The following is a 26198-nucleotide window of genomic DNA, read 5'->3' on the forward strand; positions in this document are numbered from 1 at the left end:
TGAAACCGTCGTGAGTCACTCGCCTATCAAATTGCCATGGCCTACCCAACAAGATATGACAAGCATGCATGGGCACCATGTCACACAAAACCTCGTCTTTGTACTTCCCAATTGAGAATGACACTAGAACTTGCCTATTAACCCTCACTTCCGCACAATCGTTCAACCATTGAAGCCTATATGGTTGAGGATGTTTTATTGTAGGCAATCCCAATTTTTCAACCATCTCAACACTAGCCACATTGGTGCAACTACCCCCATCTATGATTACATTGCACACCTTACCATTCACAAAACATCTAGTGTGGAACAAGTTCTCTCTTTGGTTAACTTCCTCATCTTTGACTTGGGCACTCATGATTCGCCTAGTCACTAGCGCTTCTCCTACAACCGCCCCATATCCCTCATCGGGATCCTCCAACTCCGGCATATCATCATAACTACCCTCGCCATCCCCCTCACTTTGAGACTCATACTCACCATAATCATTTAAGAACATGACTCTCTTATTAGGACACTCACTAGCAATATGGCCCAACCCTTGACATCTAAAACATTTTGTATCTCTAGAACGAGTAGTAGGAATTTCAGATTTACCTTGTACTCCATGTCTAGGTGTCTCTTGCTTTGGTTCAAACTTAGGCTTGGTCACCACTTTGCTATCATCTCGCTTGGCCGCATTTGGTCGCCAAGAAGAAGATGCACCTCCGGTTTGATTGGTGCGGCCAACTCCTCGCCTTTTGAGTTGTTGCTCCACCTTTATGGCCATTTGCACCATTTCGTCTAGATCTAAGTAGTGCCGAAGCTCCACTTGATCTTGAATCTCCCTGTTCAAACCACAAAGAAAACGAGCCATGGTTGCTTCATTATCTTCCTCAATGTTGGTCCTAATCATGACTACCTCCATCTCCTTATAGTAGTCCTCCACACTCTTTAACCCTTGCCTCAAAGTTTGTAGCCTCTTGAACATCTCTCTATAATAGTGGTTTGACACAAACCTCTTCCTCATAACCCTCTTCATCTCATCCCAAGACTCAATAGGCCTTTCATTATACTTTCTTCTAGTGGTCACTAATTGATCCCACCAGATGAGTGCATAATCCATAAATTCAACCACCGCCAACCTAACCTTTTTGAGCTCGGAGTATTGGTGACAGTCGAATACAAACTCTACCCTCTTTTCCCACTCTAGATACGCTTCCGAATCCGACTTCCCATGGAAAGAAGGGATTTTCATCTTAATGCCACTCATATTCCCATCATCTCTATGCCCATCATTATATCTACCCCGCATAGCTTCGCCTCGACCTCTTCCAACTCCTCTACCTCTTCCATTCCTACCCCAAGTTTCATTTTGACTCTCCTCTTCCTCACCTAAGTCATACTCCTCCTCTTCACCCCTAACAAAATCTCTACCCTTAGATTTACCCCCACTAGCACTCACTTCCATCCTATCCAAACGCTCATGTAGGGCCTCCATCTCAACCTTTATCATCCTAGAAAAATGCCCCGACAACGCCTCTATTTGGAACTTAGACAATTCCGAATTCGAACTATCTCCTACCTCCCTCTCCATTTAATTTCAAAGTTGTACCTGCAAGAAAAGGTTAGTAGAAATAAAATAATCCTCACCCAAATGCTCACGATCACTCCAAAGAAATTCACTCGTCTTTTACCTCTTTATTTGTATGCTCACAACAAATACCCACCGTTCACTCCAAAGAAAAGTCACTCGCACTCAAGTGTATCACTCGAATTTTGAAAGCTCTCTTGGAAGTGCTCAAGCTTTGTATTGTGGGTATATCAAACAATCAAAGTTCAAACTTGTGAACAAATGCGATCGACTCACTTGGACTGTGTAGACAAGAAATTCGAATATAGGAATTTTTTTTTTTTTTGACTGTGAGAGAAAATTAAATATGACTCTCTAAAGGGAATAGAACAATATATCAAAAAGAAATAATGGTGAATTTTCGGAATTTTTTGTACTTTTTTTTTTTTTTTTGCTTGAGTACTACTCGAAAATCCCAAAAAAAAAGTCACCAACAAATTTCGAGAATCACAGATTCACGAAAAAATTTACGAAGAACGATAGAACAAAACAGATCTGAAAATAAACGAAGAAATAATACAGATCTGCAATTTAGAAACAAGATAATTACTTGAATTCAATAAACCTGGGCTCTGATACCAAATGATGTGAATCTTGACACAAATAAATAGCAAACACGATTAAAAATAAATCGCACCCTCTATTCAATTACGATATTAAGATCCGTGTGTTTTCCCGATCTTTTGATTCAAGTATTATGTGATATTCACATCTAAACTAGCAAGAGTTTAGCAACAAATAAACACGAGGATAAACAATCGAAAACTATACGAACCTTCGAAGAACTTTGCCTACGACAATCCGCACAAGCAACGATCGACAAACGCCACAAAGTTAAAAACTTTGATAAGTTTGATTTGATTTGACAAAGCTAAAAGCTTTGAAAAGTTAGAGAGAAAATTCTCACAAGTTTGATAAACTCAAAATAATATGTGTATTGTGTTCTTAAAATTCGTCCAACATAGTTTATATATCAAAAGATATCAAAAATCTAGTCTCCCAAAATAATAAAACTCTAGAAAAGGAAACAAATCCGCGCAGAAAACACTAGGCACGGACCCCGTGTAGACCTCCGTGTCTGGGTCCGTGTACATACTGTAACTCATCTTCAGTCGGGATCAAGAGACACGGACCCCGTGCTCACCTCCGTGTACGGGTCCGTGTATGCACTGTATTCGCCAACTTCAAAGGGTATGGACCCCGTGCCTGGGTCCGTCTCCAGGTCCGTGCAGCCACTGTAAAAACTCATCCCAGCTTGTAAAGGACACGGACCCCGTGTGCAGGTCCGTGTGCAGGTCCGTCCAGACTCTGTCAGCAACATCAATGCTTGAATGACTTTCCGTTGGCCTCCAAACGTACTCCCATGCATCACGACCTCTTCCGGCTTGCTCATGACTCCTTGTAGCGCCTCCTTGAATCTTTTTAGTCGACCCCTCGTGATTGGTCCCTCCGGCAACTGCAAAGGATCCCATGCTTTCCTTGGGACGTCCACGTTAGCATCAGTTTTTAGTGTAATGGAAAACATACTTTTAAATTATATATCTGCTAATAATAATAATAATAATAATAATAATAATATATAGTTATTTGAGTAGGTTGTGAGTTACTAGAGTAATTATATTATTGTTATGAACTATTCGAGTAGAAACATTTAAAACTCGAACTCGACTCAAATGAAAAATCAAATAAGCAGTTTCGAGAGATGTATGGTCTAAGTAGCCTTACACAAGGTGCATCAATACGTGTTGAAAAATTAAATATAATAGGATAATCTATTGATTATATAGATCACATTTATTCAGATATTTATATATCTATTAGTTAAATATTTTGGTAACTTTAATGGTTAATTTTCCATTCTTTGATTTTTAAATAATTAGATATAATATGATATTCCACTCACTACTTAGGTTATATATACTCAAAAAGATTTTTAAATAATTATGATATTTCAAATATTTATAGCACTATTTATCAAAATTAAGCACGAAATAAAAGTGCAGATTTAGGTTGGTCTTGGTCTATAAATCTTGGTTACAACCATATTTATGACATCATTAATTGTAAAAGTTAATCTAAAATTAGGACTGAAATGTAATTAGTTTGTTTGGCCCATCGTAGGTTGGGTGAGCTGATGGGCTAAAAAACCTACTACTGCTAACATAGGCCCAAATATAATATGTAGTATTTAAAAAAAAAAAGAATAATCTATAATTTACTATTGGTTAAAATGCTGTATAAGGCATTTACTTAAAGAAAAATTAATCATAATTTTCTTTCCCTGGTCTGTCTTTTATGTGATTTTGATTTTTTATGTTGCCAAATTTATATGTTAGTATTGTATATAAATTTATTTAAAAAAATTCCAATCATTTTTTTTATTAAAAGTGTCGGTGTGACACTATACAAGTGAACGTCATGTCATGCCAACACTAAATCAGCGTTACGTCGCAAAAAGAAGATATTGGTCCCTCAGAATTCATTGAATTATCATATGGCTCAATCTATAGCTATTGGATGTATACTCATAATGAAAAATAATTTTTTTATGAACCGAGTCAGATGGAGTAATATCTATATCACAAAATCGACTCGTAAGACTGTCTATATTAATTGTGATTCTCTTTTAACCCAATCACTTATGTCCTAATTATTGTAATATGCACGTAATTAGCAATAACATGTGGCAATAATATGCATAATTACATGTATAAACCTTAATATATGTATGAGTGTGGCCTAATCAAATCTCACATTGCTACAAAAAACGACAATTTTTTTTTTAAAAAAAATAACTAATAATCAAGTTAATTAATTTGAGTTTTTTTTATTATAAAATATTAAACTATATCAACCATGAGGTTTGGAAAATAAATTTGATAAAATTTTAAAATAATTTTATTTTATGTTAAATTAACTATAAAATTTAGAATTTAAAGTTTAAAATCATATAATATAGTAAATGTGATTTTAAGACATCGACAACTAGTCTTTCTCAAACTTAGGTTAATCATTTTCGTAATGCGAGGACGAATACGAAGTAGTTGCTATAGGGGTCCATTGTGCAGTCACGTAGGCGCGGACGCAGGCCCGGGCTCGGGGCGTGATAGAATGGTATCAGAGCCGGTCACCGGCATGGAACACCGGGAAATAAGTGCTATGCGGGGCAAAGTGCTACGTGCATGGGAGCCACCTCTTGAACCTGCGGGACAAAGTGCTACATGACGGGAGCCACCTCTTGAACTTGTAGGAGTCACCTCTAGATTCTCGGTGCTGGTGGATCGAGGGGTCAGGCCGCGACGAGGACATCGCGTTCTGAAGAAGGGGTGATTGTGATACCCTTGTCCCACATCGAAAAAAAAATAGTCTTTTTCAATCAATCGAATGAACAAAAAAAAAAACAGAGGAAAAACATAGGTTGAATATTTAGTGACAATTCTTAAAAAAAATATTATTCACAGAATAACTCAAATATCTTAAATTTCACGATTATTAAAAAAAACATTTACAACAAAAAGTTCCGGGACTACATTTATTATTTGATTGAATATTTATTTATTTCATAAAAAATATAATAATTTAAAATAACAAATTTGACTGGATATTCACGCATACACATGCATATTACATTTAGATAGTATATATATTGTAAATAAAATTTAATATAGATACTTTAAATGGTTCGAATTATATACATAATATATATGAATGTCAAATATTAATTAATTTGTTTAAAAAAAATAATATATTGGAATAAGGAATGCTGAATAATTTTATTTTATTTTATTTTATTTATATGAATAAACTGCAATAGATTTCGCCATTTTCGTTAGTCCACAGACTTTCGAGGGTGTGTTGTGTGGATATCTATCTATCGTCGCTCTCTCTCCTTTGTTTTTTCTTCTCCTTAAAGTTTCTCAGATTAGAAATTTTTTATACAAAAAAAAGGAAAAGGGAAAATCAAGACTTTTGTGAAAGACTTATTATTCTTTCTCTGCGTCTATTGTGTAGGCTTTTTCCAAGTCAAGCATGCAGATGTTGAGATGACAGACGAGCAAGAAAATGCCTTCGAACTTAGGGTTTTCTTGCTCCGCAGAGCCCCTTTTTTCTGCCTTTTTTTATCACAGTAAAACTGAGACTTGTAATGTCATAGTAGTGGGTTTCATTCTTTCTTTTTTCTGTGTTTGTTTTTCTTGTATTTCTTAGTGTTTAAAGATTTGAGCTTTTGGAGAGGCAGTTGGAGACATTTGGTTTCAGGCCTCGTGTCTCCTCTACCTCTCTTGTTTTTCTTCCATTTATTTTTTTTTTTGCTTGAAAGTAGTCTTCTTATTCATTTTGGTTTCTTTTTCTGTGTGTAAAATTTCATTTTCTGACTTCATCTTGCTTGTAACTCGAGGTGAAACAATCGTAGAGTGATTCTGTGGTAAGCGTAGCAGTTGTACATTTTATAAAGGTAAGATCTTGTAGGGAGGAGAGGAGAGGAGAGAAAAGGGTGAGAAAAAAATCTCAGCGAGAGGCATTATTATTTGATGAATTTTGGGGATTTTCTTGAAAGCAATTCTTGTGTTACTGGCAGTGCAAGAATTGTTGCTGATATACAATTTAGCAATAATATTAACTCAATACCCAATCCAAGCTGTGGGAATATTATTAACAACAGCATGCCCGCCGGTGCAATTGGTCCTCCCCGCCTTGTGCCTCAGTCTCTCGTCACCAAACCAATGTTCAACTCCCCCGGCCTTTCTCTTGCCCTTGTAAGTAAACCAACTATATATGTATGTGTTTACGGTTGATTTCAGGCACATGGGCTGATTTTCGTGGTGGGTTTTCCTTGTTTTCGAGCAGCAAACGAGTATGGAGGGCCAAAGAGAGGTAGCGAGAACCGGGGAGAATTATGGCTCTACTACTGTTGGAGGAAGAAGAAGCAGAGATGAGGAGCATGAAAGCAGATCTGGTAGTGAAAATATGGATGGGATTGCCTCTGGAGATGATGTTGATGCCGCCGACAACCCGCCAAGAAAGAAAAGATACCATCGACACACTCCTCAGCAAATCCAAGAGCTCGAAACGTATGGGAGATGACCCTTTTCTTTACTTGTTTCAAGGAATCCTTCTATTTTAATTCCATCGCCTTTTGATAAATATTTCTTCTGTTTGTTCCTTTTTTGTTTGTTTTCTCCGTCTGTTACTCGTGTTGGTTTTTTTGTTTGTTTGATTGTTTTGGTTGGGCTTTCAGTCTCTTCAAGGATTGTCCTCATCCTGATGAAAAGCAAAGATTAGAGCTTAGCAGGAGGCTTTGCTTGGAGACTAGACAGGTCAAGTTTTGGTTTCAGAATCGAAGAACTCAAATGAAGGTACAAGTCAAATTAATAGCCAACTAACTTCTTTTTTACTTTCTTGTGTTGTGGATTGGTTTTGGAGTTTTATGCCTTACACTGAAGATGTTGATTGAGATTTTGAATTCTTGATTTCACCAGACTCAAATGGAACGCCATGAAAATTCCTTACTCAGGCAAGATAACGACAAACTTCGAGCCGAAAACATGTCCATGAGGGAGGCAATGAGGAACCCCATGTGCACAAACTGTGGTGGGCCTGCAATAGTTGGTGAAATATCCCTCGGAGAACAACACATCCGGATCGAAAATGCAAGGCTAAAAGATGAACTTGACCGTGTCTGCACTCTAGCGGGGAAGTTTTTAGGCCGACCCATCTCATCTTTAGCTGCATCCATGAATCCTCCATTGCCTAGTTCAAGCTTGGAACTTGGAGTTGGAAACAATGGATTCGGAGGTCTAACAGCGATTACTTCAACTCTACCATTAGTCACTTCTGATTTTGGAGTTGGAATTTTGAATCATTTGCCTGCGGTGGCTCAAAAAGGACCAATAAACATTACCCCAACTGACAGATCATTGGAGAGATCTATGTATGTGGAGCTTGCTTTGAGTGCGATGGATGAATTGGTTAAAATGGCACAAACTGATGAACCCCTTTGGATTAGAAGCTTGGAAGGTGGGAGAGAGATATTGAATCTTGAGGCGTATTTCAGGACATTTACTCCTTGCATTGGCATGAAACCAAATGGCTTCATTACCGAAGCATCAAGGGAGACTGGCACGGCGATCATCAACAGTTTGGCCCTTGTTGAGACATTAATGGATTCGGTAGACTTCACTAAATTTTCACTTGAGTTTTCAGTTTGAAGTTTAATTTCTTGAAGGCGTGAAAGATTGAATGAAATTTCTGTTTTGCAATTAGAACAAGTGGACAGAGATGTTTCCATGTATAATTTCAAGAACATCAACTACAGATGTGGTATCTGGTGATATGGGAGGATCAAGGAATGGTGCACTTCAGCTGGTAAAACCAATCACATTAGTATAAACAGGCACAAGAATTTAGTTGTCCGCAATTTATTGTATTCACTCATCATTCATTAGCCCTTCAGATTTTTATTTTCCTTTGGTGTTCCAGTTTGTTATTCTTGTATCCTCTTTATGATCACTAGATGCATGCTGAACTCCAAGTTCTATCCCCATTGGTTCCGGTCCGAGAAGTGAACTTTCTCCGGTTCTGCAAGCAACATTCTGAGGGTGTGTGGGCTGTTGTCGACGTGTCCATCGATGCCATACGGGGAACTTCCTGCGGTGGTCCGACATTTTCAACTTGCCGGCGACTCCCATCCGGCTGTGTGGTCCAAGATATGCCTAGTGGATATTCTAAGGTAACAATTCATTGCTTCTTACACATGCATTTTCTTGTTGGCTTGTGACCTATTACATACAGCGATCCTTCACTATTGTTTTCTTCACATTTATGAGACCCCAACAAATGGTAGGTGCCCTTCTCCCTTCCGTTATAAATAAGTTAGTTGAGGCAAACTGTACAGTTGAAAAACTTAGTTGGGAACATTTAATCGAACGCTCCAAGCCGCAGTGTCAAAAAATGTGTGTTTTCTGTTTCAAGATTAAGGTGCATGGTAATAGTGAATCGGTCAAGACTCGACTCGAGCTTATAGGCATAGTTTTTTCTAATAATGGTTCACGAAATCTCGTGAAAAAGGCAGTTTGCTCGAACTCAATATTATTTAATTTTTTTAGTCCAATATCCCATTTAGCTTGAATACATTAAACTTAAATTGATTTCCCAGAAGATTCTTCTCTTTCCACATGAATGTAGATATTTTATTCTAACCCTTTCCAAAATATAAACATGATATTACGAACACCGTGCAATCGATGTTAACCGGATCAATAAATTGAATAGAAGTATCTGATAACTCCTAATGTTAATCCTAGGGACATATTAATTTCATATGTTTAATTAGATGCTCTAAATCTCAAACTTTGATAGAATAAAACTAAGTATTTGATGCTTCTATTCCAATCTTTGATGCTGTCCCCATCAAACCCCATGAAAATATATAATATATTCTTTCACTGGTTCCAGCCTCACGATGTTTCTGTTTTTGTACTCAAATATCAAGCAAGATTTTGTGTTTGTTGTCACGTGATCATCCATTTTCAACCTTTTGTGTTTAGACCCTACCTCGTGCCTACAAATCTTGCAAAATTTTGTGTACACGATATTTTATTCACTGTGCTTCTAATATCTATATTTCTCATGTTTTGGGATTTGTGCGGTGGTCGAGATAATCGATATATCTATCTATGCATATATATGCATACAATAAACAATAGGATATTTGACTTAAATAAAATTTTGGGATTTTATCATGTGTTGAGTGGATTAGAAATGAATGTAACTTTAATTTAGTATCAAGAAATGAGACTCTGGTCGATTTGTTTGTCCCTTGAATCACGAAAGCTTGGCAAGAAATTAATTTAAGGATGATAAAATTCCAAAAATGAACACAAACTGTCGATGAAATTTAGTCTCTTATTATGTTTGGAAAGTCGAATTGGGTCGCTTATCTTATACTGATCTAATTGCTTACCATGAAAGCTTGTACTTCATTACATGATAATGTGTAGGTTACATGGGTGGAGCATTCTGAATACGATGAGAGTGTGGTTCACCAGCTCTACCGGCAGCTGATCAGTGCCGGAATGGGCTTTGGCGCCCAACGGTGGGTTGCCACCCTCCAACGACAATGCGAATGTCTTGCCATCCTAATGTCATCCTCTGTCCCCAATCCTGACCAAACAGGTCAAAATCATAGCCCTTGTGTCCAAAATGATAACTACAAATTATGAAATTCCACGATATTTTTTTTTATATATGTGTATGCGTGCGCGCGCTCTCTAAGTCACGTCGAATCTGCTGAATTTTTGGAATCTCGTGCAGCAATAACTTCTGGTGGCCGGAGGAGCATGCTGAAGCTATCCCAACGCATGACCAACAACTTCTGTGCTGGCGTGTGCGCCTCGACGCTTCACAAATGGAACAAGCTCAACACGGGCAACATGGACGAAGACATCAGGGTCATGACACGGAAGAGTGTGGATGACCCAGGCGAGCCACCGGGGATTGTGGTGAGCGCTGCCACATCCGTATGGCTGCCTGTGACGCCTCAGAGGCTGTTCGATTTCCTTCAAGACGAACATTTGAGGAGCGAGTGGGACATACTCTCCAATGGAAGTCCTATGCAGGAAATGGCTCACATTGCTAAGGGACAAGATCACGGCAATTGTGTTTCACTCCTTCGTGCAAGTGTAAGTCCCTTTTATCAAAACACAAAGCTTAAAATATAAAATATCTATAATAATTTTTGTGGGCAGTGTGGAAATTTAATTTAAGATAATAGTAATGAAAAATAAATTGGAATCTGGGAAAAAATATTTTTTTATATGATTCTTGTGACCACATGATCTTTAAGTGATTGAGGTGAGAAAAGTAGAAGTGGGCCTTATTGCATGGGACAAAATAATTAGAAATTTGGTTGTGTAAAAGTCAAAATAGACAAATGACAGCTTTATGGGGTCAGCCCCCACCCCACTATTTTTTTATATATTTTTTTGTATTAAAAGTCTAGGCCAAGTGTACGTGTCGAACAAATTCCCGATAAAATATGTACGAGGTTTATAATATTGTTTTTTTTACTTGACAGGCCATGAACCCTAACCAGAGCAGCATGCTAATACTCCAGGAGACATGCATAGACCGGTCCGGATCGCTCGTGGTGTACGCCCCGGTGGACATACCTGCGATGCAAGTGGTTATGAACGGTGGCGATTCTGCCTATGTGGCGCTGCTTCCTTCAGGGTTTGCCATCGTCCCGGATGGACCGGCAGCCCAAAGGGTCAGCGGGTCGCTCTTGACCGTGGCGTTTCAGATCCTGGTGAACAGTCTCCCTACGGCCAAGCTCACGGTGGAGTCGGTGGAGACCGTCAATAACCTGATATCGTGCACGGTGAAGAAAATCAAGGCGGCCCTCCATTTCGAGAGTTGATCTACCCTCTAAGTAATTGTATTTCATTTCCTCTTTTATATATAAAAAATAATGATGATGGGAGAGGAAATGGAATACTATTCACTACAAAATATCTTAAAAACACTCTAAATTATGTTATTCACGCTTCACTTAACTTAATGTATAAGATTTATTCGTTAAGTGAAGTATATGTAACATAAAACGAAGTGTCGTCCGTAGCTATACGGCATTTTGTTGTATTAGATTTATTCCTTAAGTGGAGTATATGTAACATAAAACGAAGTGTCGTTCGTAACTATACGCGGCATGTTGTTGTATTTGTGTTTTACGCTTGTGTGCAGTGTGTTGATTGACTAACTCATGGGTTGAGTCAAGAACGAACCACGATCTCGGCGTGTGGTGGTTCGGGTATTGACTCGAAGGTACCCTTGAGTTGGCTCAAGTAGCCATGTATTTGATTTCCGTGTGACATTTTCCTTTGAATCTATGGTTCTTTATATATATACAAGGGTTGGGTTGAGTTTTCATTCATTTTTGCCTTATTGTATTTGTCTTTATTTTTTCTAGTAATCAATCTACATCCGTCTCAATTAATAAATAATAATTTTTTATTGTTTCAAATATATATTTCAGTTGTATTTTTCTTAGTTTTACTAATATATTTATCAACTAATTAAGTCTTGAAAAACATGTAGTCATTTTTTTAAATAAATTATATAAGTATAAAATAAGAAGATTGTCAATAATATTGGTTTTTCATTTATAAAAATAATAATATATTTATATATTTAGGACGATGAGATTAATAATAACAATTAACACATAGATGGTATCACTAATTGCAATGTAAATTAGTTGAAACTATTATTTATATATTATTTGAGTGTGAATGAACAAATCTTAAAGCTTTTAATTATTCACGCTTTTCACTTAATTAAACATTACATAATTATATTACATTACAATGTAAATATGTATTATATCCTTATATGATATGATATAAATAATTAAAAAAATTAGGGAATATATATTTGAAAAATACAGTAAATAAAAATATAGCAGTGAAGGGAGATGGGAATGCATTAAATGAGGGGGGAGGGGCTGGGTTTGGGTGGATGAAAAGGAAAGGAGATAGGGCCACCTGCCCCCTCTGCAATCGCATTTACTGCATGCATGGCCTTTCCCATATATATATATATATATATATATATATATATATATATATATATATATATATATATATATATATGTTGCGATAAGTGGAATCACATGCATGCACACAAAAAGAATAGAATAAGTTTTGGGAAAGATATATATAAATTTTCAGACATATCCAGTTGATATATATAGATAATGTTTACTTATTGATGTATGAAACCTATAATACTCTTAGCATAATATTTTTTCATGGATGATCCAAATAAGAGATCTGTCACATAAAATAAAATACGATCTAATAAGTTTTTACCTTCAATAGGTAGACGTTATCTAAGTTGTACTCATATAAATGTTCAAAGTGAGTGCTCAAGAGATATATATATGTGTGTGTGTGTGTGAATAAAAATTGGGATGGTGAGAGTGACATTTTTATGATATTCAAGATACCTCTTTACTAAAAATCATCATATATCTCAATATGAATTTTTCAATCATTCATATCATGTTATAACACATAAATTATAAAAGAATGCATCTAATATTTTTATTGACACGATCTACCCGTCTCACATATATATATATACACACGATAGTCTCACATGAGACTTACATGTGTATATATAGGAATTTCTTAGATTTTAATTTTATGTTAAAAGAGTTTTGAGAAGAAAAAAAATTAGTGAAATTGAAATGTATCATTGATAATTTTGGAGGAAGAAAATTTTGACCAAGGATTTTTGTGAAATGAGAAATTAGTTGTCACATTATAACTAAAAGAAGATATTTTTAAATTTTAAACTATGACGTTTTCCGGCTAATATAAATATATTAATTTTTTGATATTTTATATTGCTGTTTAATTTAATGTATTCATGTGACACAGAAATTTGCCATTCTTGTGATAATAATAAATAAATAAATTGAATGATGACAATAATTTGGGAAAATTGACAAATTCTATGTCAGAAAATTCCCCAAATCTATTCATATTTTGTGATCCTTCTTTATCTCATCCTTAGTTCCAAATTTATCCGTTTTCATCACATGAAAAAGGTCATGTGAGGGACCATTTTTATTTCTTTGGCACACTCAGTGTGTGTCAATTATGTGAAAAAAAATCTTTAATATTTTGTGGAATCAATCACTCACTTTTCTCCTCTTTTTTTTTTTTTTTTCTCGAAAAAGATAAATAAAAAAGACCGGAAAAGGTGCTTTTTATTTTAAATCGATTCAAACATCTAAAAAAACCTATCGGCCAAAATCTTCCTAGTAGAAGCACACGACAACACTAAAGTTGTGTTTGTAAATGCTTTTAAAAGGCGATTATTGATTTTTTCTTTAACAAAGTTTTGCAAATTTGTAAAAGATGTGAGACAAAATGCTTAAATCGAAAATAAAAGAGCGCATGTAAAGAACAGTGAACAACAACAATCTCGTATACGTAAAGACAACGCGTTAAACGAAATAATTATACTATTGAAAATATAAAATCTTGTACATAAGAATAAGAAGAAAACAGTAAAACAAACTGAGGCTTGTAACAAGTACGGTTTCTTTAAAAACAAATTTGTTCCCTTTATATGTGCTTTGAGGTTTAAGCGGGACGACTGTTTCCTAGGATACAACGAGAAGGATTGTAGCGATGTTGCACAAATCGCCACATTGGCGAACAAAATTAGTATCTGAACTTTATCAGAAGATCACGCAGAACTACAAGCAGCTTGCATAGGTAGGGTGTATGCAGGAGGAAGAAAGTAGGAACGAGGGATGTTTATGATGTGTTTTCGAGCTTGGCACAACCTTTATTTATATAGGCTAATTGCATCTATACGAAAGGCCAATAGTTGTCATCAATAGGCAGCCATTTGAAGCACGAACAGCCAGCCAAATGGAGCGCAAACAGTTAGGTATGTGGAAGGTCTCTTCCCAAATAAAAGAAAAGATGAAAAGATGGCATAGCATAGCTAGGCAAATTTTACCTTGATTAGTCCGACATTCGACGCACCGAGGTCATGCTCATACACTTGCACACAATTCAAGCCTTTTCTAGTGCAAATCTGGCCATTGATTTGCTCTTCTCTCCGCAAGAGCAAGCTAGAGTGAGTCTCTTGACTAATCTTTCTTACGCTTTTATAAATTGTATGTCATAATCATAGACATAACAACCTTACCACTTCAATAAATCAATATTGAACGAAAAAATATATATATAATAAAATTTTGAAAAAACTCGAACATAAAGTTTGATGGAAAAATTATTCCGACATACTTAAAATTACACTTCATATATATAAAATATATAAATTTTCTTCCCCTGATATCTATTCTCCATAATACCTTTAGTTTTTTGTGAGAATAAGTGAAATTTCAAATACGAAATTTGATGTAAAAATCATAATTTCAACATAATTACAAAAAATTATTGTGCGTCAAATTATATTTTTTTGTTATACACCACCTCGTGCTTAGTACACTGTACATTGTTATTATTTAAAAATGTACACTAATTGGGCTTGAGCAACCCAATTATGGCCCAAATTTTTGTTTGTGGGCCAAGTTATGAGTTCAACGGTCCAAGGGAACTCCACAATTTATCGTTTAATTTTTTGATTTTAGAGGTGGAAATCGGGTCGGACCGATTAGTCGAAATCACGGAAAACACACAAATTGGGTCACCCGACACGTAGCTCCGCCCTTGGTTTAGTTACTATTTATATAAAACTACTAATAATTATATCTTAAACATTTGTTATTATTTTAATTATATATATATTATATAATTATTTTTTCTGATAATATTTAAATGCTTTAAAAAATAGTGTCAAGAAACCAGCTAAGCGCATGCATGTGTCCTCCTCACCTACCAATTTACGAACCTTCACTCCTCTATATATACAAAAACACTTCACAAATAAAAACCATCACCCAAGTCACAAAAATTTGAGCGATGTCGACTCCATGCATGCTTCTGTTCATCCTCGGAACGTTAATGCTTCTGGCTACCGCCACATCCATCAAGAAAACGGGCAGAAAAGTTCTACAAGAGCCTGACCCTGATTGCATCGGATTCGGAGGTGGACTTGTAAAGAACTGCGGGTCTCCGCCAAAGCCTGCACCCAAGCATCATGAGCCGGTTTTCGAGCCTGACTGCATCGGAGCTATCAGAGATGAATCATTTGTAAAGAACTGCGGGTCTCCGCCAAAGCCTGCACCCAAGCATCACGAGCCTGACTGCATCGGAGCTGTCGGAGATGATAAATCTGTAAAGAACTGCGGGTCTCCGCCAAAGCCTGCACCCAAGCATCACGAGCTGGTTTTCGAGCCGGACTGCATCAGAGCTGTCGGAGATGATAAATTTGTAAAGAAGTGTGGGCCGCCGCCTGCACCCCAACATGACTCTAGACGTACGGTCATAATAATATGAGGGAATTTCAAGGACAAGAATCTTATGTTTCATTAGATTGAATTACACACATAATTACATTATTATATATCGTTCTAGCTAGAGAATAATTATTTCCCTTGTACTGGTTTCATTCAAGTTTATGCAATCTCACTTTAAGGTAATATGCTTATATATCAAGAGGCAATTTATAAGGCTTTCGGTAAACTTCTTTCATTTCTGAATTAGCAAAAAGGCCGGCATATATAACTGAAACTCGGAATGATACGAAGGAATCATATAAAGGAATAGTTACGGCCCAGCCAATGTTAGCTTCACATGAGCGAGTCCTAAGGGATGTTCAACCTCATGTAGGTCTCGGATGGGAGTGCTTAAGCCACTCATAACCGGCTTCCGTGGAAAATATCTCAATTTTCATAAATTTATCTGAATTAATTATTTTATTATATTTAATTAAGTTATACTTAATAGTTTCTAACCATAAAATTGATTTTTTTTATAATGTAAGCTCAACATTTTCTTATATTTAATAAAAGAAAAAAATTATATTATTTTGAAATTAAAATTACTTTAATATAATAAAATGAGTTGAAAGATAAATGTTAGAATCAGAGATTGATTTATAGTTAGGGACGTAAATGATCCAAACCAAACCAAACAGAATCAGGTTTGAACTTGACTTGTTTAAGATTGTTTGAGGCTCGAGCTCGATTCGAGTTTCTATTATCAGGCTCGAGCTTGGTTTGTATTGAAATCTCGAGCTCGGCTCGTTAAAAGCTCGTTTAGCATGTTAATCAAACCAGACTCGAGCTTGATTCATTAATAGCTCGTTTAGCATGTTTAACAAGCCTGGCTTAAGCTCGTCTCGTTTTCGAGCTCGATAAGCATAGAATTGAGCTCGAGTTTGAGTTTGAATCGAGCTTGTTAAAAATTAAATATAATTTTATAAACTAATTTTAAATCAGACATAAAAATGTAAATTCATTCATAAATAACCAAAACGACACAAATAAGAGCTAAAAAACATAAATCAGTATATTATTGAACATTCCAAAATCATGTGTGCGAGCCACCTAAACGAGCCGAGCTCGAGCTCGAGTACGAGCCACCTAAACGAGCCGAGCCAAGCTCGAGCTCGAGCTCGAGCTCGAGCCTATTATCGAACATGTTTGCGAGCTCACGAGCCGAATATCCTTAGGCTTGAGCTTGGTTTGATTAAATTTTCGAGTTCAAAATCGAGTTTGGGCTTGGTTTGATATTATTAACAAACAAACTCAAACAAACTTTTTATCGAGCCGAGCTTCGAATAGCTCGCAAACGGTTTGGTTCATTTACATCCCTATTTATAGTGTATGAATAAATAATCTCCATAATTTGCAAATATATTGGTTTGGTTAGTAAAACTGAAATGAAATTCTTGTCAATTGAGTTCTTAGTAAATCAATAGTGGAAACTCTGTCGAAATAGATTGACTGAAACTGTTCGAACAAAATTGAATTAAATCAAAAATCAGTTTGGCTATCAAATGGAAATTAAATGTACGAAGAATGAAATATAAATTTGAACATGTTTGTTTCTTGATATTCGGAGACTTCAATATTTCTACGTTATATATTCTTTCTTGTGAAAGGATTGCACTTAAAGAATTTGATAATTACAAACAATTTGAAATCACATACTTTAGTTGGATTTATTAATACCTAATTGAAACTCTTAGTAAACTTCAATCTTAATCAAATAAGTAGTTAAGACTTCTTACTATCAAGTATCAACTATAGGGATTTCACAAAGAAATTGTAAGCACAAATTGATCCTCATATATTTGTTTCCAAATACAGATATCGTTGTTGTCATGACATCGTCTTTTTTGACGAATTGTATATTTCTGATAGCGCGCATTAAATCTGAAGTTCTGTTGAAAATCAGTGACTATTAATAATTAAAAAAACTTTATCCGCTATATATCAGCTAAGCTCTTATTCTTAATTAGTGAGTATACTGATAATCTTCAGATAATGTTTGAATTTGGTATCACTGACCGACTGAAATAAACTGATATCAGTTGGGCTTCATCACTTGTCTCTTAAAGTTTTCACTTTGGGCTTTATCGCCATAGTGTTATATAACTAAATAATATGTTCAAAAATTTTATGATTGATTTTGGCAAGACGGTATTTAGCGTATAAAAATCGATAAATAATTGTTGAATAAACATTAATCAAACTAGCGTGACATTATAAATTTGAACAATATGGACTTTCTTCTTTAGGCGAATCATGAATATAAGTCCTCGTTCAAGTAAATTGACATGGGACCAAATTCCCCCGAATATCCCGAGCCTATTTTGGTAAATTCATTTACAACCTCCTAATCCCTCCACATACGCCGTGCAGAGAAAATCAACGGTCAAGAGTCAAAAAGTCAAACTTTGGTTGGTCGCAAATGAATCCACATTACTACAAGGATTTGAATTCTTGACCGTTCGATTTTTCCCACATTAATTTTTGTATCTTTAAAAACAAAATAATATAATAAATAAAAATAATTTTTTTAGCCATACGTAATAAATTTGTTAAATTCATTATACAGTTTTAAAAGATTTATTTTCAAAAAATAAAACCCAATATTTATTTATTATATATTATATTTTATGAATAAAATCAAACATGATATATATATGTAATAATAATTAATCTTTGATTTTTCAACTTTCTCTGACATTTCTTTGACCAACCCATTCTCTCTTCTCTTAATGCAGGGAAGAGAGAGCGCTTTTCAAATCTTCATCTCTTTTTGTTCCTGATTTTTCCTGCATTTTCTTCTGATTATTTGATGAAGAGATAATTTCTATGTGTATTTTAGAACCTGGGTCGTGTCCATTTTGATTTAATATTGGTTGTGGAGAAGGAGACATTTTTATTTTACCTTCTGAATTTCCATCTGGGATTTGATTTTCATATCATTGGTGTTTGTTTGACGACAAGGGTAAAATGAATATGATGCGTCGTCTCAAGAGCATTGCTTCCGGCCGCTTTTCTGTTTCAGACACCGTAATTTTCTCTCCTTGTACATTTTTTTTGTGAATTTTTGTATTTGATCGTTGGTGCCTTTGTCTGAAATGTTTCGGAAGGAAGTTAGAAAATGAAATTATTTAGAATGATGCAAAGGAACTTCTGAGAGATGTATCCTAACAGAGCTTGTTGATTGGGATGTTCAAATTTTATGCTTAATCTTTTAACCGCAAATTTGTTACTATTTATGATTGGATTAGATTTTACATACACTTATATCAAGATGGATTCTCTTAAATGAGCAAAAAGTATTTGTTTGGCTTGCATTTGATGTGTCCTCCATACCCAAGATGGCGAGCCTAAATAGTTTTTCATTGAGCCGCTAGATTTGTATCTAACTTATTATTTTCTTATTTTTTTTTTCATTGTTAGGGTAGTGTTTTCGCATCATCGTGCTCCTCCCTGAGTAATTAATGAAATAGGAAAGGAATATAGAGGCATGCAATTTTTTTTAAAGTTCTTACTTGTGGTGCAGGGCACCGATTCTAGCATTAAAAGAGTGAAAGCAGAGAAAGAAATGGATCAAAGATTTGCCTGTGAAAATGAGCTGGGAGAAAAACATGCTAGAACTCAAGATAGGCAAGTGGACTCCTCTGAGTCTGCTGCAAGCACATCAGATGTACGTGGCAGGCACGAGAAATCTGGATATGACAAGCTTCCAAAGTGCATACAGGAAATGAAAATTCGAGACAATAACCATGATGACATTATAAAGGTTGGATATCAAAATTTCCACTTCTAACCTTTGGTATTTGCAACAATCATTTCATTGTAATATTGATTTTTAAGTAGCATTATTTTTGTAAACTTATCATAGATTTTTATTACAGGATATGGAGCCTGCTGTTGTTAGTGGAAGTGGAACCGAAGCCGGTCAGATAATAGTAACTTCTATTGGGGGTGGAAATGGACAGCCGAAACAGGTGAGTTGTCTTTTAGTAAATATTACCGCATTACAATCATTTTTTCTCTGCTATAATTGTATTGGTGTTTGACCATAGAACCATAATTTTCCATTTTTTTGGATTTATCTTGCTCATCAAATTTAAATATTTTTCATCTTTTTCCTCAGACAATGTCTTATATGGCCGAGCGTGTGGTTGGCACCGGTTCATTTGGAGTTGTATATCAGGTATCTTTGCAGGGACCATGTGCCTTTTGATATATTGTTAGGGGATTGTTTGGGAGTGTTTATTCGATTTATAGATTCTGAATATTAATTGCCTTCATTTGATTTTGATATTCTTTGCATTTTAGGCCAAATGCCTTGAAGTGTGTGAATCTGTTGCAATAAAGAAAGTTCTACAAGATAGGAGATACAAAAATAGGGAACTTCAGATAATGCGCTTACTTAACCATCCTAATGTCGTGCAACTAAAGCATTGTTTCTATTCTACTACCGGAAAGAACGAGGTCTACCTTAATCTTGTTTTGGAATATGTATCGGAAACTGTTTATCGAGCTTCGAGGCACTACACCAGAGTGAATCAACTCATGCCCGTCTTTTATGTGCGACTATACACATACCAGGTATATGTGTGAGCTGCAGCAAAGGCAGTATGACTTCCATGGGCTCTTTGATTTCCTTGACATTCCATTAAATCATACATTGATTGTGTTGTTTTCTTGCAAATTGCAGATCTGTCGTGCACTGAGTTATATACATAACGTTGTTGGTGTGTGTCACCGTGACATAAAACCGCAGAATTTGTTGGTACGATTGTTATTTATAATTTACTTTTCTTTATTCAGTGTCATTTATCACTGCATATTTATTTATTCATTGTTATTTTAAGGATATGCTCACTTTTAGTTGAGAGGTGATTAACACCATAATAAAATCAATCAAATTTTCTTTTAATAATAAGAAAAACTATTTCATAATAATCTAAAACTCGTGAAATTTTTAAGATTCCTTGAAGGACAAATATTGAATTTCGCAACCTTCCAAATGTGATTGCGGCCATCTCTCTTTCACAAAAGAAAAGGCTGCTACCCACATTCACTTAACTCAAAACTCATGTGAGACCGTCTCATGGATCAATTTTGTGAGACAAATTTTCAACCTGACCCAATCCATGAAAAACCATTATTTTTTATATCAAAAAAGTATTACTTTTCACTGTATAATGAACTGGGTCACCCGTCTCACGGATATATATCCATGATACCATCTCACAGGATATACTCTTCATTTAATGATGGTCAACTCATAACTGTCCATCTCCATCCATTCACATTTTGCCCACTTAGATATTCGATTGAGAATCAGGTCCATCTTTATACAATTAAACCATCTTTTATGTCTCCGATGGAAGTTTGGAATGGTAAGCTAGCTTATTATTTTCGTTCACACATGTTTGGAAGCCATGTGTATGGTGTGTACAATGAATAAGTAAGATTTAAGTTGGACTAAAAATCCGGAAAGTGTCTCTTCTCGAGTTTGGCTAATGGAATAGAGGGGCATCGCTTGTGGGGTTCCACTACCTACCTATATTCGTATTATTAGTAGGATTTTTTTTTGCAGAAGAAAAAGCAAAGGGTGATAAAAACACGATGAAAGAAATTTCAAATACTATTATGGTTCAGGTGAAAGATGAGTTAAATATTATGGTTCAGGTGAAAGATGAGTTAAATAAGGATCGAAATTCTTTTGAAACAGTGTCAAACCAAGAAACCAATTGAGTTAGAGATTTTCAATAGTCCACTAGGTTGGTGTGAACATTGTGTTACTGAAAATGACGTTGCTTATTGTTTATTAACTGAGGATGTAGTCGTCGAGTTTTAATGGGTCTATTCAATACTGGGATTTATCCTTCTCGATGACATTTATGTGAGAATAATTAGAAACATTATATTGGATCAAGACTTGGGATCTTGTTACACTACTATATGAAAGAAAATTAAATCCATTGCTAGTGAATGGGTATGCAATATCGAAAGCAGTGCTAACAATCAAATGAAATGAGATGTATAGTAATGCTATATGAGTGGATGTGAATGGACAACATAGACAACATCTCATTCTTTTGTGAAGAAGATATGTCTGCAATGGAATTTGGAAGGCTACAAATTCAATTTTGAAAATGCTTACGCGTTTTGAAAACTAAGGAGCTCATTATAATTAGGGTTCTCCCTTCTATCATTTAAATCATCCCAAAAAGATCTGACTAGACCCGTAATCTTTAGTTTGGCTCTTGTTCTGTCCATTAAAGTTTCGTTCATCTACTTTGTCGCTCCATTTATTGGGGCGTGTAAGCCATTGTTAATCACCTCTTGATGCTATCATGTTGACAAAATGCATCAATTTCAACATATGATAAAGTTTTGTCCATACTGTCAATTGTTAAACACTTGATCTTTTCTTTGTAATTCAGGTTCTATCCGAGTTTTGAAAATTTTGAAAACTGGAAAAACATATGATTTCTTTTAAATTGGATAATCCATAATCTCTTAGAGAAATCATTACGAATGATACAAATTACCTCGATCATTCTAGGTATACAATTGGTGTTTGTTGAACATCAGAATGAATTGGCTCCATGATGTTGTTGCTCTTAGTGATAAATATTCCAAACTTTAATTTGTGTTTTATGTTGCTAACTTGTTGCTAACATAATGTTTACAAAAGGGTAAAGTCACCTTTGTAAGCCTAGAACTAATCTCCAACTTTCGTTACGGTACATGTCCAAGCTTCCGGTGCTACAATATTGATGGTTCTTCTCCCGAGCTAGTTGATGCACAATTAGTTCTACCTCTTTATCTGTTTCTGCCAAAAAGTAATTACAAATTCGGTGTAGATAGTCATAGTAGCATCAAATATTTTTATCTTGATTGTACCGATTCCTTGGATTTCTAAAACTTGTTCATTCACCATGAGTTTAGATCATCCCGAGATAAATTCATAATGATCTAACTGTTCTCTGCGAAACATCACGTGTCATGTTATTCTTGAATCCAAATCCATGCGTCGTAAAGTTCCTTCAACAATTATTACTGTTTCGCTAAATAATACTTCATCATTATCTGATGTACTTGCAATATTTTCTTGAGAGTTCTCAATACTTTACTTGTTCCCATGTTTTCCTTGAACTGCCCTTTTCCGTCATATCTATAGCAATAAAAGTTCTTACTTCTGGATTAGGATCTACCGTGATTATGGCTCCATTTGAGTCACGCTCTGTGGATCTCGCTGGTTATTAATAAGGTTTCTGCTTGCTTTGAGTTTACTAACGTGTTTTCCTAGTTCTTCCGCTGATTTTCTTCTTTAAGAACCATGACTCTGACATTGTTGAAAGCTGTCATTTGTCAAATTGATAATGAGTTAATTGTATGAATTTTGGTAGGCTTTGAAATAAAAGATCAAGATGTCCAACTTCCTCTACTTTATTGTCCAAAGAAGTGTGTTAGGCAAATGAAGTATTTTATATGTTGATATGGTTGGTACTTATTGAATATTCAGCTATTCATAGTAAAACCTTCTATTAAGAAAATCTCGTTTTTTAATGACTTGTTCATGTACAATTTTGTCAGTATCCTAAATTTCTTTTACTTTCATCTTTTCAACAATATTTGATAACACTCCACCAGATAGAGCCAAATGTGAATTGGTAATAACATTACTGACCATCTATTCCACTTGCTAGGATATTTGTATTGCCACCATCTTGTCTTCAATAATTTGCTAAACTGAAATTGGATTGGACTCGATGGAAAAAAAATTGATGTTATGTTGCATCAGCAGAACACGCATAAAATTTTAAGAGATCTTACAAACAAGACTCCAATACACTTTGTTTATCTTACATAATCCCCAAGAGAGTATTATAAAGGTGAATAAAAATGAACACCATAATTTTACGTGGTAAAACCTATAAAAATATTGAGGTGAAAACTTCGGGCAAGGTGGAAAAAGTTTCACTCTAATATTATGTCAAACTAGAACTCTGTCTATTTTTCGGATGATATAAATTAGACTCGTGAGAGAAGAAGAAGCTCTATTATAGAGAGTTCCTTTACTTTGGAAATGTGTAATGCGTTATCCAAATTGAATTTCGAGTTCTTTAAATTTGATTGCAGCCCTCTCTTTTCGATAAAAGAAAAGGCTGCTACCTACTTTCATTTATCGATGGTGGCTGTCCATCCCCATCCACTCACATTTATGTGTCCTCGTTTTCGACGTGGTTTTCATTTTAGTTTTTAGTTTGCAAATTTTGTTATCCCTGAGACAATTGGTTGCTGCAGGTAAATCCTCATACGCATCAGCTCAAGCTTTGTGATTTTGGGAGTGCAAAGATGTTGGTATGTATATTTTATTTTATATAAAAATCTTGATCCAGTCAAACTATACAAGAATCATCTGAGTACTTTTTTTGGGGTGCAGGTACCTGGTGAACCAAATATTTCGTACATCTGCTCTCGGTATTACAGGGCTCCTGAACTTATCTTTGGAGCTACAGAGTACACTACCACAATTGACATGTGGTCGGTTGGTTGTGTTATGGCTGAACTACTTCTAGGACAGGTTGGTGCATTTCCTACTTCTCTTCTGATAAAAAAAGTATGTATGTGATCTGTGAGCCACGACGTGATTGCAATTCATTAGCCAGAATGAAAAAGTATACCTTTCTATGGTTTTTTGAGTAGGCGGATTCACTGTATTTATTATGTTGTTGAACTCTGTATGTACTTGAAGGGAAATCTGGTTTTTTTACCTTGTTACTCGTGTTTCTAATGGGTCTTGATAGAAGTTGAATTTTGACATGTTATTCGAACATTGCAGCCTCTCTTTCCTGGGGAAAGCAGTGTAGACCAGCTTGTTAAAATTATTAAGGTGCAGTTTTCTTAGCCGTTTTGCTTTATTACAATTTGACATGGCAGCCTTTCTTTGTTGCATTGCTGAGTTTCCTTAGTTGGTTGTTCGCACAATAGGTTTTGGGGACACCGACCCGAGAAGAAATCAAGTGTATGAATCCAAATTATCGTGAATTTAAACTCCCTCAGATCAAAGCTCTCTCGTGGCACAAGGTTGGTTGATAGGCGATAGATCAGACATTGCATATTACTGATTTTAATCTCATTCGTGAAAGAATGAGATGAAACAAGTATCTAATCAAAGCTATTTTTCTATAGATGTTTCATAAGAGAATGCCAACAGAAGCAGTGGATCTCGTGTCAAGTCTGCTTCAATATTCGCCTACATTACGTATCACAGCTGTAAGTTATACCCTCTCGGCTCTCGCTTATTTTTGTCTTATCGTTCGATAGTGAACCGAGGAAAATAAATAGCATATTTGAAGTTCGAATGCATCTTTTTTATATTATTTTATCCTTTGGTGATGTTAAATTCTTGATTATTTGACCCTTTTTTCAGTTGGAGGCTTGTGCACACCCCTTTTTCGATAAATTGAGAGAGCCTCACGCATGCTTGCCAAACGGGCAGCCCCTACCTCCTCTCTTCAACTTTACACCTGCAGGTAAGTGTATGTTAGTCTTCTGCTACATCCCATATTTTAAAATGACACGATTCCCCTTTCAACTCAACTATCTATTGTTTCAGAACTCGCTGGTGCACCTCCCGAACTTGTGCGACGACTCATACCTGATCATACAAAGAAGTAAAAACTACAAAGTGGCTTCCTACTACTTTTAACATCATGTTTTGGGCTTGAAGCTGAGTGTTTTGCTTGAAAATTGAAACGGCTAGGTAGTATCATACGACACCACCAATAGACGAACATATACGTGACTAGTGTAATTTTGCAGTTGGTTGACATGGGAAGTGAGAATTTGTTTCATGTCTTGGTAGATTGATAGCATCAGTTCCATGGAAGGTTTCAGATAGGGTTAGTTGCCAATTTTTTTATATGTTCTTTGCACCATTGTGTCTCAAAGAAACGAGTGTCCATTTATTGACTCTGTATAAATAAACTTTGGGAGTTCTTACTCAAGTTCAACTGAAAACCACAAAACCAGAAGTACTAGTACCCGAATTCGATTGAGTAGAACTTTTTGAGCTCGACTCGAGTAATTTTTGAGTTACTCAAGATCAAAAAGTGTGTAAATTTATAGTAACGAAAACGGAAAGATAACAAAGGACCTTGAAATTTTTTTTTCAAACAAAGTTACAAAAAGGGGTATGATATTAATTTTACTCCATTTTGTTTAGTTACAAACTTGTATGAGACAGTTTTATGGGTCATATTTTGTGAGACGGATATCTTATTTAGGTCATCCATGAAAAATTATTACTTTTTATTGTGAATATCGATAAGATTGACCCGTCTCACAGATAAAAATTCGTGAGACCATCTTACAAGAGATATAATCTTTTGTTTAATATATACTCCTTAGGAACAAATTTATTATTATTTTTTATATACATAAAAGTGGAGTATGAGTTGCAGAAAGTGTAACCTAAATAATGTTAGCAAAAAAGTGAAAGGAAATGAGTTAAATTTAGAAGACAATAGCCCCTGTTAGTTTCTATTTTCAAGAATTTTATTCCACTCCTTTTAAAAATTAAAACAAATAAAGTTATGTATTCTAATTCTTCTT

At 35.4% G+C, this 26198-nt stretch overlaps 2 protein-coding genes across 2 annotated transcripts; both read left to right on the forward strand.

Moving 5' to 3' along the window:
- The first annotated feature begins 5446 nt into the window (after positions 1-5446).
- LOC140823425 (homeobox-leucine zipper protein HDG1-like) lies at positions 5447-11109 on the forward strand. Its single transcript, XM_073184767.1, has 9 exons — positions 5447-6366; positions 6458-6681; positions 6849-6966; positions 7090-7779; positions 7874-7975; positions 8124-8339; positions 9610-9784; positions 9923-10290; positions 10686-11109. Exons 1-9 carry the CDS (start codon positions 6142-6144, stop codon positions 11025-11027), a joined length of 2460 nt encoding a protein of 819 aa, XP_073040868.1. The 5' UTR covers positions 5447-6141; the 3' UTR covers positions 11028-11109.
- Positions 11110-18289: 7180 nt separating this feature from the next.
- On the forward strand, positions 18290-25444 carry LOC140823426 (shaggy-related protein kinase epsilon-like). The gene is made up of 13 exons (XM_073184768.1): positions 18290-18620; positions 19117-19356; positions 19472-19564; positions 19714-19773; positions 19899-20171; positions 20281-20355; positions 23886-23942; positions 24025-24165; positions 24424-24474; positions 24573-24668; positions 24774-24857; positions 25015-25117; positions 25201-25444. The coding sequence occupies exons 1-13, from the start codon at positions 18561-18563 to the stop codon at positions 25260-25262; spliced, it is 1395 nt and encodes a 464-aa protein (XP_073040869.1). The 5' UTR covers positions 18290-18560; the 3' UTR covers positions 25263-25444.
- The last annotated feature ends 754 nt before the right edge of the window (positions 25445-26198 follow it).

This window comes from Primulina eburnea, chromosome 2, assembly GCF_022965805.1.
Source record: "Primulina eburnea isolate SZY01 chromosome 2, ASM2296580v1, whole genome shotgun sequence".
Lineage (NCBI taxonomy): Eukaryota > Viridiplantae > Streptophyta > Magnoliopsida > Lamiales > Gesneriaceae > Primulina > Primulina eburnea.

What these genes read in the sequence shown, in the direction of transcription:
- LOC140823425 (XM_073184767.1), top strand. Translation starts at nt 6,142, where the DNA reads ATGAATTTTGGGGATTTTCTTGAAAGCAATTCTTGTGTTACTGGCAGT. An exon ending in CCGGCCTTTCTCTTGCCCTT is followed by an intron (nt 6,367 to 6,457) that starts GTAAGTAAACCA and finishes GTTTTCGAGCAG; the next exon opens with CAAACGAGTATGGAGGGCCA. An exon ending in TGCCTAGTGGATATTCTAAG is followed by an intron (nt 8,340 to 9,609) that starts GTAACAATTCAT and finishes GATAATGTGTAG; the next exon opens with GTTACATGGGTGGAGCATTC.
- LOC140823426 (XM_073184768.1), top strand. Translation starts at nt 18,561, where the DNA reads ATGAATATGATGCGTCGTCTCAAGAGCATTGCTTCCGGCCGCTTTTCT. An exon ending in CTGAACTACTTCTAGGACAG is followed by an intron (nt 24,166 to 24,423) that starts GTTGGTGCATTT and finishes CGAACATTGCAG; the next exon opens with CCTCTCTTTCCTGGGGAAAG. An exon ending in AAGCTCTCTCGTGGCACAAG is followed by an intron (nt 24,669 to 24,773) that starts GTTGGTTGATAG and finishes ATTTTTCTATAG; the next exon opens with ATGTTTCATAAGAGAATGCC.